This window comes from Gadus morhua, chromosome 14 (assembly GCF_902167405.1).
Source record: "Gadus morhua chromosome 14, gadMor3.0, whole genome shotgun sequence".
Taxonomy (NCBI): Eukaryota; Metazoa; Chordata; class Actinopteri; order Gadiformes; family Gadidae; genus Gadus; species Gadus morhua.
Window position 1 is genome coordinate 22,967,491 of NC_044061.1, and position 17,770 is coordinate 22,985,260.

General features: G+C 45.8%; 1 protein-coding gene across 2 annotated transcripts in view; it reads left to right on the forward strand.

Annotated features, from left to right (window-relative positions):
• dbndd1 (dysbindin domain containing 1) overlaps window positions 1–17,467 on the forward strand; it is a 19,255-nt gene extending 1,788 nt beyond the window's left edge. Inside the window, exons 2-4 of one of the 2 annotated variants that reach the window (XM_030376342.1) lie at window positions 1,852–2,010; window positions 6,649–6,786; window positions 16,231–17,467. In XM_030376342.1, the coding sequence (XP_030232202.1) occupies window positions 1,852–2,010; window positions 6,649–6,786; window positions 16,231–16,385 (452 nt within the window). In that variant the 3' untranslated portion in view covers window positions 16,386–17,467. The remainder of the gene's footprint in view (window positions 1–1,851; window positions 2,011–6,648; window positions 6,787–16,230) is intronic. The other variant, XM_030376343.1, reaches the window with a different exon arrangement.
• The last annotated feature ends 303 nt before the right edge of the window (window positions 17,468–17,770 follow it).

Genomic DNA, 17,770 nt, shown 5'->3' on the forward strand with positions numbered 1-17,770 from the left:
TCTCTCTCTCTCTCTCTCTCTCTCTCTCTCTCTCTCTCTCTCTCTCTCTCTCTCTCTCTCTCTCTCTCTCTCTCTCTCTCTCTCTCTCTCTCTCTCTCTCTCTCTCTCTCTCTCTCTCTCTCTCTCTCTCTCTCTCTCTCTCTCTCTCTCTCTCTCTCTCTCTCTCTCTCTCTCTCTCTCTCTCTCTCTCTCTCTCTCTCTCTCTCTCTCTCTCTCTCTCTCTCTCTCTCTCTCTCTCTCTCTCTCTCTCTCTCTCTTCCGGTGACCTCAAACCTAGCGGATTCAGAGGGAGTCATGCGTGATAGCTAGAGAGGGATTTTGCCTTAGCCCTGAAAGGGACTGTTTTATAATGGCACCGTGGTCCCCAATTGTGCCTTCTCCTAAAGCTAATGTTTGCGTTTCTCTCGGTACAGGTTGTGCTAAAGGTCTGTAGCACGCACGCACACAGAGACACACAAACACACAAACGAAAATACTCAGATAACAGATAGTTCGAGGTCAGTCGCCAAGATAGCCTGTTTGTTGAGAACAATTACTCTATACACACAGGGACTTCTAGGGAAGCAATATACAGCACGTCCCATTTATAATTATAATGACATATGGGAAAAAGAATATTCAGAGGAGCCGATCGCAAATTAGGCTTTTGAGCGACAGTACTCATTGGTTTCTGAGCAAGGAAGCGGCCCATTTCATCAGTGGGCGTGGCAGGGGCTTCAGTCCTCAAATTGTTTGGGTCCTCGCTAGGAAAATAAATCAATAGCTAGAACAGAATACGTAACGGTTGGCAGGCACACAACATGAAACCAGATTCCATCATGTTGTAGGCCTAGTCTACTTCTGCAGTCTAATATTTCACCACCCCTCTCACACACACACACACACACACACACACACACACACACACACACACACACACACACACACACACACACACACACACAAAACTGACCCCATCTTTCCACCCATCGTTATTTCCATTATGTTCAAAATGTAATGTTATTGTTTGATTAATTTTGAGGATTTCTGATAAGACGTTAATTGACAAGGTGCTGTTGTGCTCATGTAGGCCTATAATTGCTGCTTGCCAGCTGGAGAGAATGACAGCATCATGGGTCTGGTACATTTATTAAAAAAATTAATTCAGTCAGACGACATGCTATGACGGAAATAAATTGTGCTGTGTCCCCCTTCGCAGAAATGAACTCCAACAGATGTTCCATCAGCACTTCATCAAAGATGTGTTAAATGATTGCAATATTTAGTCGCGTCGCTTTAGCAGTTATTACCTTTTTCATTTTTAATTGATTTGACTAAAACGGTTGTTTGAAAAGAGATTAATCACAGCATAATTGTCATTCTCTCTTTACTTAGCAATTAATTACCCACCACCAGTGAATAGCTGACTTGGAGATGTTGAACAAATTGGGAATCTGCTCAGTACAAATTATGCTTTTCCTCATCTCTAGCTGAGAATAAACTCTCTGAACACGATCTGAGGAACTATCTGAAACAAAATGAGCAAATAGGAAATCTGCACACACACACACACACACACACACACACACACACACACACACACACACACACACACACACACACACACACACAAAGTTTGCCAAACATTAATAAGAAGGAAGACAGAGACACATGGAATTTAATACAAAACAGAAAAAAGTAATCAGAGAATACCAAGCTGTTTATTGTCTTCGGAGAAAGTAGAAAACACATAGATGATAAGCGTGAATATGATTTTGTGACAACTGCAGTCCAGACCCAATGTGTTGATAATGTGCAAGTTGATATGTTACTGTATAAGCATACGACCATCTCCCTACTCTCTCCCCCCAGAGCCCAATAAAGACATCCAGCGACTGCTGAGGTCCTCCAGCTCCGGGGACCTGTCCAAAGAGCTCTTCCACCACCCGTTTGGTGACGAGGAGGCTGGGGGTCTCTCCGGACACACGGCCAGCTTGCTGCACGTCAAAGAGAGGAGACGTGAGTACAGGGGTAAGGAGGGACGGCCGGCGCAAGGGAAGAAACAAAGGGTCCAAAGGGTGGGTCTGATTGAGGGACTGATGGATTTAGGGAGGGATGGATGGATGTCTAGGTGGAAATAGATTTGAGTGATGGATGACTAAAGGGATGGATGGATGGATGGATACGAGTATGGTTGGTTGGAAGAGATGGTTGGATAGAGAAATGGGCAAAAGGATGGATGAATGAGGGAATGTTGGAGGGGTCAATTCAATGGATGGATGAATTCATCTGATGGAAAGCGCGATGGAAACAGGAGTCTGGAGGGATGTTTGGAAATCCAAACACATGATTGAATGAATAGATTGCTGATGGGATTGATGTCCAAATCATATCATGTGTTTAGGATGACGTTGGAGAGCTGAGGGTGGATGTGTGAGGGCTTCTATGAGTGTGTGCCTCTGTTAAAGAAGTAGAATCGTTGGACAACAAGTTAATTAACTGTTGATCACATGGCGTCGAGAGCGATGAAGGGGCATAAGAGCAGTGAACATGTTTAGGCTTGATAGAAAGAATCATACAACCGTCTTTACAAACAAACATGACAGCAGCTCCCAGCACAACTCTGCATTCTACACGTGTTTCTTCCTCCAGGACATGTTGCACATTTTGAGACACTAGCTAGGGCTGAGCGGTCTCTAAGCTATTCGTATTAGCATCAATTCCCCCCCCCCCCCCCCCCCCCCCCCGTTCCAGTGAAATAGCTTTGTGCGCCGTGCATCGGCCCCATAACACTGGCGCCTCTGTACGGTGTGTCAGTGTTCATCGGAAAGGCACTGACTGGAGCACACACACCCACATACACATACATACATACAGACAGACAGACAGACAGACAGACAGACAGACAGACAGACAGACAGACAGACAGACAGACAGACAGACAGACAGACAGACACACACACACACATAGACACACACACACACACACACACACACACACACACACACACACACACACACACACACACACACACACACACACACACACACACACACACATAGTTAACTGGTGTAGTGTCTCGGTCTTGCTCTGTGCTGTGGTACCACTTGTTCTGCCTCCTTCGTAGGCTGAAAAACACAAAAACACAGTGGATGTTGACTATGTTGAGGGATGAGGGGTGACAGCAAGAGACAGACGAATGAACTGGGAAAGTTTTGGAACTGGGAAAGTTTAGTGACTGGATTTGTAGAAAGGTTACCACCACTACTGATTATATTTGGGATTTTTCTGCCCCTTGAAATCAACAATGCTGTTTATGGTTTTGCATCAATCAGCATTTTCTGATACTCTGATGCGACCCTTACTGTAATTATCATGCAATTATTTCTTAAAATCTTAGAAAATAAGGATCTAGCATTAGAAATTAAATCTCAAAGATTTAATTAAGATAAATTAATCTTAAAGCATTTTTCTCAAATATTCAACCATTATCAGGGAGCAGATATATAATACAATAGAGTACTAGTATATGCTGGTTCATTTATATTTTTGACTTTTAGAGTCCAGTTGACAAGCTATCCTTCCCTAGAATCCATTCTCTCCTTGATAAAGTGTACCTGGCTTGACTACAAATGCCATAATCCTGATGGATTATGAAACCGATGGAAACCGATATCCTCTCTTTTACAAATGCATTCTTCCTCAGTTTGTTAATTATGTTCCACATTTGTGGATGAAAATCAGGGTGAAGCCGCAGCATGAAGCAAACAGTCAGCTAGAAATCTAAACAACTTTAATGAACTCGGTCCATATAACAGCAGTGACTTAATTCATCACTAAACAGAAGAAGAGCTTAACCAAAACACAATGCGCATTTTGGAAAACTCTGATTCTATCCACAGTGCACCAGAGTAACCCTGCCCATCTGTCCATAGCAGCGAGTCTGTCTTATTTCTGCCCTGCAGTGTAAACTCTCTATTGACAACCTTTCCCCAGCGAGCTCTCAGGCCGTCCTTGATTGAGGCCGAGATGGAGGCAGTTGTTTTTGTCTGTCTGCCCCCCCCCCCCGCTCTACCAGAGTGGGAATACGTGTTGCTGATCAATTATTCAAGGGAAATGGGTGTGGGAGCAAACAGGGAAGACGATGTCAGGGGGATACAAGCATAACCCAATCTGCTTCTTTTTTTATCTTCCATCACTTGCTTTTGCCTTTTATATCTATGTTACCTTTTCGCCATATTTCACTTCCCATCCCAATATTTCCATCAAGCCTGCCAAGAGCATCTTCAAGGAGATGAGGAAGAGACAGGTTGTGATGGACCGCCATCTTAGAACCTCTCAGGAGAAGGCTTTTCTTGTTCCCCCAATCGCTCAGCCCACCAACTGAAATAGCATAAGTAGCACCCGACATGGCAACCGAACCGATCCCCCCTTTACTACTGATGTATGAATGTTGGAGTGGGCTTTGACAATCTCAATAGGGTCACAGTTTGCATTCAGAGAACAGCAAAGGAACGTCTATACTGCTGAGTGCTGCTGACCACTAAATATGTCAGCCCTTGTATTTCCATTTCTATTGCATTTTCTTTCTTGAAACTCAATCGCGAAAGGACGATATTGAACCCTTGCTCAGAATTGGATTGACTTATTTTGTCCCTTTTGGAAGCAGAAGATTGAGAGGAACAAACTGTAAGAAGAAAAATGATAATTGCCAAATGTTATCTTGTTGTTTAATATACTTTACTTTATCACTCTGCCAAACTCGCTATTTCTCATTATTTTGCCCCATCTATTTTCCTTCATCCTCATTGTCTCATTGGCCAAATGTCAACCTCCACTCCCAGGGGTGTATTGTCTTTAATAGGGAGCCTGGGGGTAAACCATTCCATCATACACCGCTCTGACCCACAGTCACATATCTAATGCCAATTATTCAAAGTACCACAACAACCGTGTGTGGTGGATACAGGGTTTGGCAAGGACTCAGCCGTGCTGCATTTCTGTTGCTGAGACATTCAGAAATGAACCGTTGAAACATAACCAGCGCGACCCCTATAATATTAGGTTATTGATGCGTGCAAACCACCGGGTAATGGATCATTGCCCTTCTTCCAGCAAGGAGTGTTTGATATGAGCATGTTATCTAGCAGCATGTATGTCGCTCCTAGCTTACACAACAACCAGACACAACTCAAAACAGCTCGTTAATAAACTAAAGACAAATCAAAGAGCAGTGACGAGCAGGCCAACCGACGTTCCTCAAGTCAATTCTGCTGTCTCTGATGTGTTTTTTATTCTTTATTCTCCTCGTCTTACCTTGTCTCCACGCTGGGTGTCTGCAGGCTTCTATAATATTCCCCCAACACACTTGAAAATGGATAAAATACCTTTTTGATCTGCTGATGGAAAAACACACCACTAGAGCTTTCTGCTCATATTTTAATGAGTTCATTGATCATTGGGTGCTTAACTTTCTGTAAGTTATAGTTTCAGGATTAAGTAATGGAACGTATTTATTAGCTATGACTAACAATTAAAAATACTAGTTTTGTTGCAATTAAATCAAAGTTTGATCTGAAAATACGATAGAGGGAAAACATCACAGCAGCAAGCAACATAGAATAAAAACAAAATGTTCCCAGAGAAGGCAGTCAGAATTCAGCCAAACAATAACCACTTCATGAATAATATCAAGGTTAACCTCAAAATAGGCCTATATATACACATGCTAAGCCTGTATGACATTCAAGATGTGGATGCATTAAAATACACAGTAAATAATAGATTGGGTCCTTAAAGGTCTGCTTCTCCGTAGCAACTGTTAAGCAAGACTAAAGGGCTGATTATGGTTCCACGTTGACGCAATGCAAGAACCACGCAGACGCTTCACGCTTATCATCTATGTGTTTTCAGTCGTGAACCTGTTTCTGTTCTGCGTCGGGTTTGAGTGGCAGCCCTTTCTGCTGGTCACCTCAACTACATCTTTGATAGGTGCACGTCAGGCCCTTGCAGTGAATGCAAGGAGTTGCAAGGACATAATGGGTCCGCAAACCCCCTTGCGTTGCGTCGCCGTGGAACCATAATCAGCCCGTTACACAACACCCTTCCCGATCTATACGTCGACCAAGCACGACTCAGAGAGAGCTGACCTTTCATCTCATAGCATGAGAGGAATGCAGCTAGTCACGTTAGCTCTTAATGCTAACCTGTTAACGACCTTAGCCGTGTTCCTGAACCACTGTATTGTATATCACATGCCACATCTGAACCTAACAAACAGGATTCACATACCAGCGATGGAAGCACAACGGAAGGCAGCGGATGGGGAATTCGACCGCCACTGACCCTAGCTCGGTCTTTTTTATTTTCTTTCAGCTGCATTTGCATAAGAGCTGACACCGCCAAACACCCCAGCAGGGTCACCCATCAGAACAGCACCGGGTGGAAATCCTTTGATGTCCTCGGACACCCCGTCGTGCATTTTAATAAGTGCATTACAGCAGCACACATATTTTAATAAATTATCTAGCTTCATATCGGTGTCATCCGGGTGTGTCACCATTTCACCTCTCTTGGTGAGAAGCATGCCTCTTCTGCCTTCCCTCTCGATCAAAGCATTGCGTTGCGCTCTGTAACCATGCAGTGTTGTGTTTTCTGTGCCCCTCCAGAGCCCCTCAGCAGCGTGTCCTCTCTGGAGGTGCACTTTGACCTCCTGGACCTCACCGAACTCACCGACATGTCCGATCAGGAACTGGCCGAAGTCTTCCCCGACTCGGATGACGAGAACCACAACGACTCTCCGGCAGGTAGGCCCTCATGAATAAAGCAAACCTCCGTCCGTCCGTCTGTTCGTTCGCTCCCCACAGTCTTATTGTGGTTTCCGAGAGGCCTCCTAATGGAATAATGGACAGCACATCACATCATCGTCATCATTCACATGAAGCTATATTTCACGTCAATGGCAGCTTAAGCGCCTCTCGAACCTCTGTGGTCTCGCAAAGCGATGTTCAGTCGAAGCCTCCCGATCCCCCGTCCACTCGAGTGTCAGCCAATCACGGGAGCAGCCATCTCGTCTGGAGGTCGGTAGGCTTTAGTAGTCGCTCAGGTTGAACCCAGAGGAAGCAGGGATCGAACCGGCCACCACCCCAGTGGTCAGGGGACATGCTCCTGTCCATATTACACCTCACAGGCTATAGGGTCTGGCCGGTTTGCTCAAACCCCAGGTTAATTGTTGACATTGTCTATGTCTGAGATGTAAATAAGCCATGATGTTTGTTCACCCCTCTCGCTGTTTACACGTGTTCCGAAAGTGGGCGGTCGGTGAGCCATTGACATCCCTTATATTCCAAACACGCACCTCCCAAAGCTCCATCTTTGCTATGTCCAATACCAGAAGGAGCACACAAACTGCCCTGTCTGTGTACTTGAGGCAAGGCAAGGCAAGGCAACTTTATTTCAATAGTATTTTTCATACAAAAGGGCAGACTCAAAGTGCGAACTCCAATAGTGCTCACAAACAAACAAATCCACGAGTTTCCATTCTGGGTTGACCCCCCACTGCGCATGACTCACAGGCTTAGAGAATGAGGTGTGCAGCTGAACGCCAGAGGGTTAGTGCTAATGGTGGCTGGTTCCTCGTCGGGTTGGATCCAGGCACGGACCCTGAGTCATCAGCATGGGTCAATGGAGCAGACCAATCACCTCCCTGGGATCCATGCAGCGTGTCTGGACTGGATTGCCGGAGCCTGTTGTAGCAGGAGCCATGTGTAGCACACGTGTAAAGCTTTTATTAGGAAGGGTCTCTTTCATTCCTCTGGGAAATACATGTGAGTAAATAAACACGCCGTCGGTGAGCAAAGAAACAAAAGAAGAACGATATAAGGAACAAAGCACAGCATCGTGCTAGAATTAAGTTTAGCACGCGGGGAGAAAATTAAACTTCAAAGTAGCAGGCGACTGCATAAATGCTAACCTCCCCCACACTTTGCCCAAAGAAAAAGAACCCAAAAAAAGTGCTATGTTTAATTGATGAGCAGAGTTCCTCATGCAGAGAAAAAAGACTTCACCCCCCATCTCTCTCTCTTCCCCTTCAGCCGCCCAACCCTCCGCGGTCAAACAGGAGACCGACTATCTACACATAAAATACACGGGGAAAAAAACGCATTTCCAGTTCAGTGGGTCAGATGAGTTATAAGCCTACTTTTGGAATAACACTTGGTATGTTACTGACTAATGCTAAGTCCTCCATGCCGGAAGAGAGCCATATACAGTGTACAGTGAGACAGGAAATTAGTTTTATTGATCAGCTTGGATGAGGAAGGTGTTGTCCTTCTATCCCCTCCCCCACCTACCTCTGTCTCCTGCTGCCTTTATCTATCCATCACACATACACACACACACACACACACACACACGCACATGCACTTATGAACATACATCCTCACACGTAGACACACACACACACGAACAGATAAACACAGATCGTCAAACGAAGACACACACACACATGCACAGACAAACGAAAATCGTCTCACTCACACACACACACACGCAGAGACATCAACACATCGTCACACACACGCACACACATGCACACATAGACATACCCACCTGCACGCTAAACCACACAGACTCACACGTGTGCTCACGCTCATAATCATACACATGCCTGCACATATATACTACACACACACACACACACACACACACACACACACACACACACACACACACACACACACACACACACAAACACATAAATTATCATACATATCCACACACACACAAATGCAGGCACTAACCCCCTTCTCTCTTTCATTCTTGCTCTCTACATCCCTCCTACACATACATCCATGCACACACACACACACACACACACACACACACACACACACACACACACACACACACACACACACACACACACTCACATCCTAACACCCATCCCCATACACATCCTCACACAGCCATGTTTTCCACTGATTCCACTGACCACCTAATGTGGCCCCCTGGCATACTGAGACTGTGAGAGGGCATCAGAAGGGTAGTGAGAGAGAGAGGGCGAGAGAGCACCAAAAGGCTAGTGAGAGAGAGAGGGCGAGAGAGAACCAAAAAGGGTAGGGAGAGAGAGAAGAGTGAGAGCGACAGAGGGGTACTGAGAGAGAGGGAGGGGGCGAGAGAGCACCAGAGGTGTACTGAGGGAGGGAGAAAGAGAGGTTGAGAGTTCACCAGAGGGCTAATGAGCGAGTGAGAAGACGAGAGAGCACCAGGGGGTACTGAGCGAGAGAAGAGTGAGAGAGCATCACAGGGGTAATGAGAGAGAGGACAAGAGACTACCATAGGGGTACATAGAGAGAGAGAGAGAGAGAGGGAGAGAGAGAGAGAGAGAGAGAGAGAGAGAGAGAGAGAGAGAGAGAGAGAGAGAGAGAGAGAGAGAGAGAGAGAGAGAGAGAGAGAGAGAGAGAGAGAGAGAGAGAGAGAGAGAGAGAGAGCCCTAGCGCAGTGGGAGCAACATGCTGCAGATCCACATCTAGTCTGGGGTAAAATAAACGCTGACGATAGATTTTGAGGCAGGGAAGACAAACATCCAGGAGTTTGCACATTCTCGAATAGACTAGGGTATGACTAGGGTATTACTAGGGTTCTGTAGGGTACTATCACGTTTATAGTAGTGACCAATCTGAAGTCAGGCCCGCTCTTCAGGGAGTGAGGCAGGTCTTTTGAATATTCTAGTCACGTCGTTACTCAAATTATTGCATTGATCAAAAAGGGATAATTGTTTGTACTACATTGCATTTCCCGCCGTCTTCAAGGAAATACTTTGATCAGGCCACTTGCTGCGTACTACTGTGTTGGTTGAGACTGCTAGTATCCTGTTCTCGCCACGTTGCTGGGACAGAGATCCTCGACCCAAAGGCTACTGAAGTGTAATGATTTCTTGATTCTTCATTTCATTTCATTCACCCTGCGGCTTTCTTGGGGCAAGTCTGCCTTCTCCACTTTTCCCTGCAGTTCATCACAAAGATACCAGGCAACGCTGTCCCCACTGTACACCACGGAGAACGGACGCAACACTTTCTAGGGCCGTGTTCGGTCGACTGTGATTATCTTTTCACAGCCAAATAGCAACCAAATATCCTGACTCGCAGGCTGTCTAAATCACTCCCGTCGAGACTGGGTCAGGCTCAGTGACCCCAGCGTGATGAAGGGGTGTAGATAGACGTATGCATGGTTGTCTATGTGATGAATCTGAGTAGATAGAGGGATGATAGAAGTATGATAGAGGTAGATAGACGTATGTGTGGTTAGTATACGCAGGGGTATGCATTTACGGATCTGCATCTGTGATTCTACGTATAGACGGGTGAAAAGTATGTCTCGCCCCAAAGTCGGTTACACCTGGTGATGTTTATAATGTCATTGTCTCATTAGTATGACACACACATATGACAGGAAGAGAACAAATCCCCATACTTGACAACCGCCTCAGTGAGTCTTCTTTTGATGGGCTCCATGTTGTTGGCAGGAATAAACCGGAAAAAAACAGCTGGAAAGAAAACCTGGCCAATCACAGTCCTTACGTGGTGGCTGCCTCCATGTTGGTTTTGTTTTTGTGAACGACCTCTGTGAGCTCTGCGGGTGACCGTGTGCTACCCGGAGACACACTGCGCACCTCCATAGAAGTAGAACCCCCCCCCCCCCCCCCCCCCCCCCGGTTGAGTCGAGAGACAATGTAAACATACAAACAGCTACCTAGCATAAAAACACCAGCCCTCCCTTGCTCCTATTCCTTCAAGCCCTCTCGTGCCTCCCTGCATCGTTTATCATCATTAACATCACAACCGCGACGACAAAGATAAATGAAGACGCACATCTTTTGGCTTCATTTTTGGATGCTCCTTGTTTACCGTCGCCGCAGTGTTTTGTAGTTGTGTGTGGACCGGCGTGTTATATGTGAGTTATGGGGCCCATTAGCCGTCTGTTCTCTGCCTTGAGGAACTGCACTCTTCTGCGTACACATTGGAAATGAGACGTCTAGCACCAGGAATATAGGTCCATCAAATCTAGTGCTTCTAAAAATACCATGCTAAGGAGGATGGGAATGGATATTGCAAATCATTTTTTTGCTAAATTATACATTTAAACTGCCTTGTGGCAGTTTAAATTGGATCAGCTGCTATAGTGGGTGACTCCATATATATATGCTCTGGATAATAACTACAAAATACTTTTTTAAATATTATGGTGCAGTGGATAATTAAATGACAAACAATGCAATTCGCCATGTTGCAGCAAAGAGACGTTTCTGCTGAGGCAGTTCAGCCCAGAGTAGCGTTGTATGTTTAATGCATAACTTTTGAGCTCACCGTCATACTGTCCAGCATACTGGACAGTTTGTTAAAAAACGTTCAAATTTCAAATGTTTCTACCACCCACACTGAATGGCAATATGAACCGACTATAAATCATAAAACATGTTCTCGCTTTCAATGATTTCATACCTCACCTTGGGGGAGATTTCTTTAATACCCTTTTTTCTCCTACTCTTCTATTTGAACTGAGTTGATCCACAGCCTCCCTTCAAATCCCATCACCCTCCTCCACCACACAACCTTGCTGAGAACAGACCTCCCTCGCACCTTAAATCACAGACTCATCACCAGCATGTTTCAAACACCCCTCTATGTGTCGCTCCCAACACCTCCACAAAGCTGCTCTCCGCTGGTGGCTGTTAGCCCAGAAAGGATCCCCAGGATATGGTCTCATCTGTTACATATCAACAGCAGGCACGCCTCCCTTCAGGCCTCCCTGAGTCACGCGTGCTACGTGCTACGGCTGGCTCTTCCTGGCACTAGCCTACAGGAACAGGTGCAGGCGTCACAACAGCCAAGGCGATACCATCTGGCTGGAGGCTGTAGGCCTACATCTGGTGTCGCTATCTCCTGCCGAGCGATAGGCGTACTGGTTCTCCACCGTCAGGACACTGACCAGCCACGTACAGAACTATGACAATACATCATGTATTTTGACTGTTGAAACATGATAAATGGACCAATGTCTTCTGAATGTTTCTCTGCACTATTTAACACGCTCTACTAATAAAGGGGTGCAAACAACAAAAAGGTTGAGATCCTAATTATACTGGCTTCATATAAATGGGTCTGATTATCAATGACAGTCCTTTTTTGCGCTACCAGGGCAGAGCACCTATAGAAACACGTAATGTGCTCGATTAAAAGGGAAACCTGCACACTGTTTTCAGGCAAATATATTTGTTGTACCCCGTTTGAGCCCTCACCGGTTTAAACCTGCTGGAATGGATTGACCTTGTCACGCACTGAATCTCCTCCATCCCAGGTCGTTCTGTGTACCCGGCAGAGTGGATGGTAGACATGCTAATGCATTTAGCCTGAGTGCAACTCTCACCACTACCTCCTCTGTGTGAGCCAGCGGTTGCGTTAAGATTCCCTGAAAGACACACTCCTTACTATCCTGATCTCTGTCATTTCCCAGCAGGACACCTGGCAGAAGGCTGAATAATTACAACCAACATCGCATACTGATTTTGGCATTAGTTGTTGTGTGCATTTATGCTCTTAGTTTCACAGAACTGGTGTGAAATAGCTGTCTTCTGAGCCGTCTGGATGATAAAGATGTGAATGAATGAGTTGTTGAATTACACATTGTCGAATCTCTCTGCCAAAACAAGTGTGATTCGTAGCCAATGTGACCTGCATTTGTAAATGTAATCTCACTGGCAGTTAAATTGCCCACAGAGGTAATAGTAGGGTGGTGGTGTCGATGGGAGCGGTGGGGTTGTGGTGATTGGGGGAGAAGGGTGGGAAGGAGCTGAGGTTAGATCAAAAATCGAAAAGATGAATCCAGCCTAGAGTTTCTAAATGCGGGCTCCTAAATAATTGAGCCTTCCTTAATCCCGACAGGAACCTGAGCACGGTCCCTGGTGGGTAACCCAGGCCTCCTCTGAGCAGCTTCCCCTTCAGAGCGCTACTCCCCTCGTCGTGGGCTGGTTCATTATGCTCTCTCTGGACCTCCTTTACAGCCCCTGATCTCGTATTCTGTTTATGATGTCAATCCACTCAACCACTCAGGCCCTGCGTTGGGGTCTACTTCTTTGTTAGGGTGGCTCAGTAGTAACATCAATTACGCATTGGCTTTCACTAATGATCCAAGGAGGATTTTTTATTATTTTCTGTATATATTCAGTACACGTATAGTTTATATTTAGATGAACAGAATAATGTGTAGGCCTACTATAACTCTGTTTTTAATTTTATATTTGTAAAACCATCAGCTGCCTTTACAGGGTATACCCAAAAATCATTGTCCTGTTGGGGTCCCATGAAGGCTTGGTGAACATTTTAGTCTTTTGGACAGGAATATAAATATAAAGTTGCTCAACATGGGAAGCGATCTGTAAACTTCATAGGTAGAAGTCTACTTCCCTGCTAAAAATTCAATTCAATTCAATTCAGTTTATTTAAGAAGGGGACAGTGCAAATTAATAAAACACATACATGGGTTAAAAATGCCAAAATGAGCCAAAAGGCTATATTTCATCAGTAGTTCCCTGGCACTCAAAAACACAATCACAGAGTGTAAGTTTTATTTTGGTTGCATACCCCACACTCGCACAAGCAAGTGTGATGTTGGTTCTGACAGCGTTCATCACCCTTCACAATTGCCGCTATAGAACCGAGCATTCAGTATTTTCTCTAACCGTTATGCCTGTCACAACCTCTTAGACCTTTAATATTTCTATATTTCTATCATGATTCCCATATCTTTGTTAAGGTAATCTATGCAATATAGAATCAACTGAATAAAATAAAAGCCTAGCAATGTTAACCCGGTGAAAACGTGTTGAAAGAAGGATGATATTATTTCAGGTGACGTTTTTATCACACGTCAATATGTGTCGTAAGCTAAGTGCTCAGACTATCATTGACCTGATTTAGTCCCCTGGGGGGGGGGGGGGAGGGGGGGTTGTCTAGGAGAATAAAAGAGGAGGGAAGCCAATACACTGGGTTGTCCACTTCCCCACCTGTTTGTCATTAACCCCCTACGGTAGCAGAGGGCAGGCAAAGTGGACAACAGTGGACAGCCATGGGGTAAATGGGCTGCTCACAGCAAGGCGCTGCCTGAAATAGGCCTGGGGTTCTCAGTGGGACACCTGTGCTTGGGATCCATGAAGGTTAAACTAGCGTTGGATTGAAGGGAAAACAGCTGTGCTTTCAAGAAGATAAACTCAACGATCGAGAATATCAACCCTACCTGCTTAGCTCCAAACTGCCCTTTTACGGAGAATGTTTGGTGTACACCGCACCTCCCTCAGAGGGGAACCGCCACGCCCAGAAAATGTCTACTTTAAGAGATTGCTGCTACATGTGCACGTTTAGAACAAATCTGCAACCTCAACTGCGACCAACGGAATACTAAAATCCCGGTTCCGTGACGTCAGTGGTCAGAGTTTCCAACAAACCGCCACCAGAGCTGATGCTGCGGACCTGTGCTTTTTGAAGCAGTACCGTCTTATATTATGGACCAGCCAGTGTGACGGTCCCTAACAGCCTGTCAGAGCGAGGAGTCATTCGTCTGGCACCGGTCCCTGGGTGTCTGCCCTCTCCTGCTGTCCCACTGATAGAGGTACTAGTGAGGTGGCTCACTCCCTCTTGGGCAACGCTGCCACTAATGGCCAGCGCGCCACCATCCCTAGAACACTGCAAGAGGACTCAAAGCAGGAGAGGAGAGAGCAGAGTGTGGCTGTGGGAGTAATGGTGCTATCCATTTGTATGGTACACCCGCCTGTACGAGTCATAACGCGTAAATCTCCAAGGTTTCTTGCAGCATTTCACGGAGGAACGCCCCCTTTTAAACTCTCCCACTCGTAGCTCTGTGTTCAGTGAAGCTGACCGTACGACTCAACAACAAAAATGTCTGCGCCCGTATGTGGCTGTTTTATTTGTAATGCGTACCTGTGTAGTTGCTATTCCGTCTCTCACCAACTCACTCCAACACCAGAGACGACGGTTTCAAGAACCAAACAACAGTTGTCTTTGGAGTCATAGGACAACAGTACAACATTGCATGTGTTGTTGGACTCTGTCACCCTGACTCAGAAAAGCTGTTGTTGCAACCGTTGTCTCTGGTGTTCGAGAGAGGAAGCAACATGTTTGGTGTAGAATCACATGGCTGCCAGCCAAGTGCACAGAAGGGAATGAGAAAGTGGGGGGATTTTGAGCAGACAAGCATTTGCTTTGGGTGTAATGTGTGTGGGTGGGTGGGTGGTTGCGTGCATGTGTGCGAGCGTGCGTGCATGTGTGTGGTTGTTAGGGTGTGAGAGAGTGATGAAAAAGCTGATGGCTGGCACGTAATAATGATGGATAAAAAAGTGATAGTTTCACTGGAATGCAGCAGACTTGTTCTGTTAGAGATACACACAGACAGATTAACAGAGTACTCACACACACGCACACACACAAATGCAAGCAAACACACACACAAAATCAACCACACACACACACACAGTGTGTGTTACGAAAGACACCACCCTCTGTAGGCATGCTGATGAGCTAGTTGTCATCCTCATTAAAATCTAATAGAGACAATCATCAATCTTAGAAGAATCAATAATGTCATCTTGCTCACTTTCTCTCTTATGCATATGGATAAGTGCATCTCTATGAGCTCATGCATTATTCAGGGACAACACTTCTGTCCCACGATAGGCAGGGGAAGAAAAGCTTTGTCTTCCCCTTTAACAAATATTCACTGTCATCATGTGGAAAAGAAAAGGCACGGTGCCCTTGTGTTGGGCCGGTTTCCCTCTCTGGCAGGATAAACAGCACCACCTGGTGGTGTTGAGTATACCCGACCCGACTATTACATTTCTCTCTAAATCTAAAGATACACCAAAGCATATTGCAAGTGTTATGTTTCTTTGTTGTTTATGTTTCTGTTATATAAGCGAGTATAGTTGTATTTAAAGTAGGTTAGAAATAATAAAGGGGGAATAATCAAGTAATAGCTCACAACATGTAAATACTGTGTGTGTGTGTGTGTGTGTGTGTGTGTGTGTGTGTGTGTGTGTGTGTGTGTGTGTGTGTGTGTGTGTGTGTGTGTGTGTGTGTGTGTGTGTGTGTGCGTGCGAGGTCTTGAAGTTCGGTCCACTCTCTCTGCACGTCTCAGTGCCTCTCCACCCACACGGTGTGTCTTCCTGTCATTGTGTGCAGGTCCCCACCAGCCCATCCTGCCACGAGGGGGCTACATGCGCTCCCCCTCCTGGACGCGCTGCAGCAAGGCGGACGCCCCCCGAGAGAGGAAGCACCACAGCGACTCCGACTCCACAGAGCCCTTCATGAAGCTGGAGCGGCCCAAGCAGCCCTGAGAGAACGAGAGAGAGAGAGCTGGCATCGGCGTGCCCCCCCCCCCAAACCCAACCCCACCACCACCACCACCACACACCCGAGGTCCTTTGTGCTACAGGGACTGTTTCAGATTGGGCTCTGGTACTAATGGTCTGCAACAAGGCTGATGGAATATAGAGAGGAACCATGCAATATGCAAACCCTCTCTTACTATCAGTTTGACTGCACTCGTCCATGCTCGCTCTGTCTGTCTGTCTGTCTGTCTGTCTGTCTGTCTGTCTGTCTGTCTGTCTGTCAGTCAATCTCTCTCTCTCTCTCTCCCTCTCCCTCTCTCAGCCACACTCATAGGAGTGTATAGGGAAAGTCATTGTTTAATTGAGGAACTGGGTTTTTTAATCGCACTCTGAGTGAGTTGTCTGGGCTTTATTTAAAAACAGGGTATGTTGTCCGTGGGAGAATGGCCCCTCCGTTCCCCTGGCCTCTCAGGGGTGGGCAGCAGAGTCTGAATGGGAGCACAGTGTGTCTAGGTTTAGGGGCCAGCATGCAGTCTGGAGCCTCTGTACCTCCACACCCTTCCCCAATGAGAGGTTAGAAAGAGTATTAATATCCAGCAATAGATATTCCCTGATTATCTGTGAACATCCATACAGGACTAGAGCATGAGAACCGGGTGGTCATTTAAAGGCAACCACTGCTGGGGATCACTACTTTTCGTTTTGTAACGTTTGTTGTCCATCAAACCTTCTCCATCTTCCGCGCGTGTGTGTGTGTGTGTGCCGAAGATTACCAAAACGAAAAACACAAAGATTGCACTCACTTTAATTTCGGTGCAAGGTTTTTTTCCACACTGTGTTAACACGACCAACATGAAGACGGCTACGTTCAATATACTCTCTGCTCAATTCCATGCTTGACAGTATTTTAATTGTCTGAAAAGAAACCACAAATGTGTGCCAGTTTACTCTTATTGGAGATGGTCATTGCTGCAATTGTTTTTCAGGGTCTGTTAAGACAGGGTCTGTTTCAGTTCTTGTACAATTTTACCACGTTGTTTTGCATTTTCAAACAAATATAATAAAGTGCCAACAGACTGCAGATATTATTATGCAACTCTTGTTTTTGTGCTAACCGGGAAGAGTACAGCACTTGCATCACAAAGAATGCCTGAGTATTAACTTAGGAGTTTGCTTCAGAGTCTGAGAATGATGCAACCCTAGCGACAATATGTTTAATATCTGTGTGATTCGTTTGGATAAAGGTGACGAATGAAAGCATTGTCGTCGTACCGATTACAATTCAAACCCGGGGGGGGGGGGGGGGGGCTAGGTGTCACAGAGTACACCAATACATTAACTACAACAACTAGTTGTAGTGAATGTCAACGACTGCAATGTTTCTCTCCCTT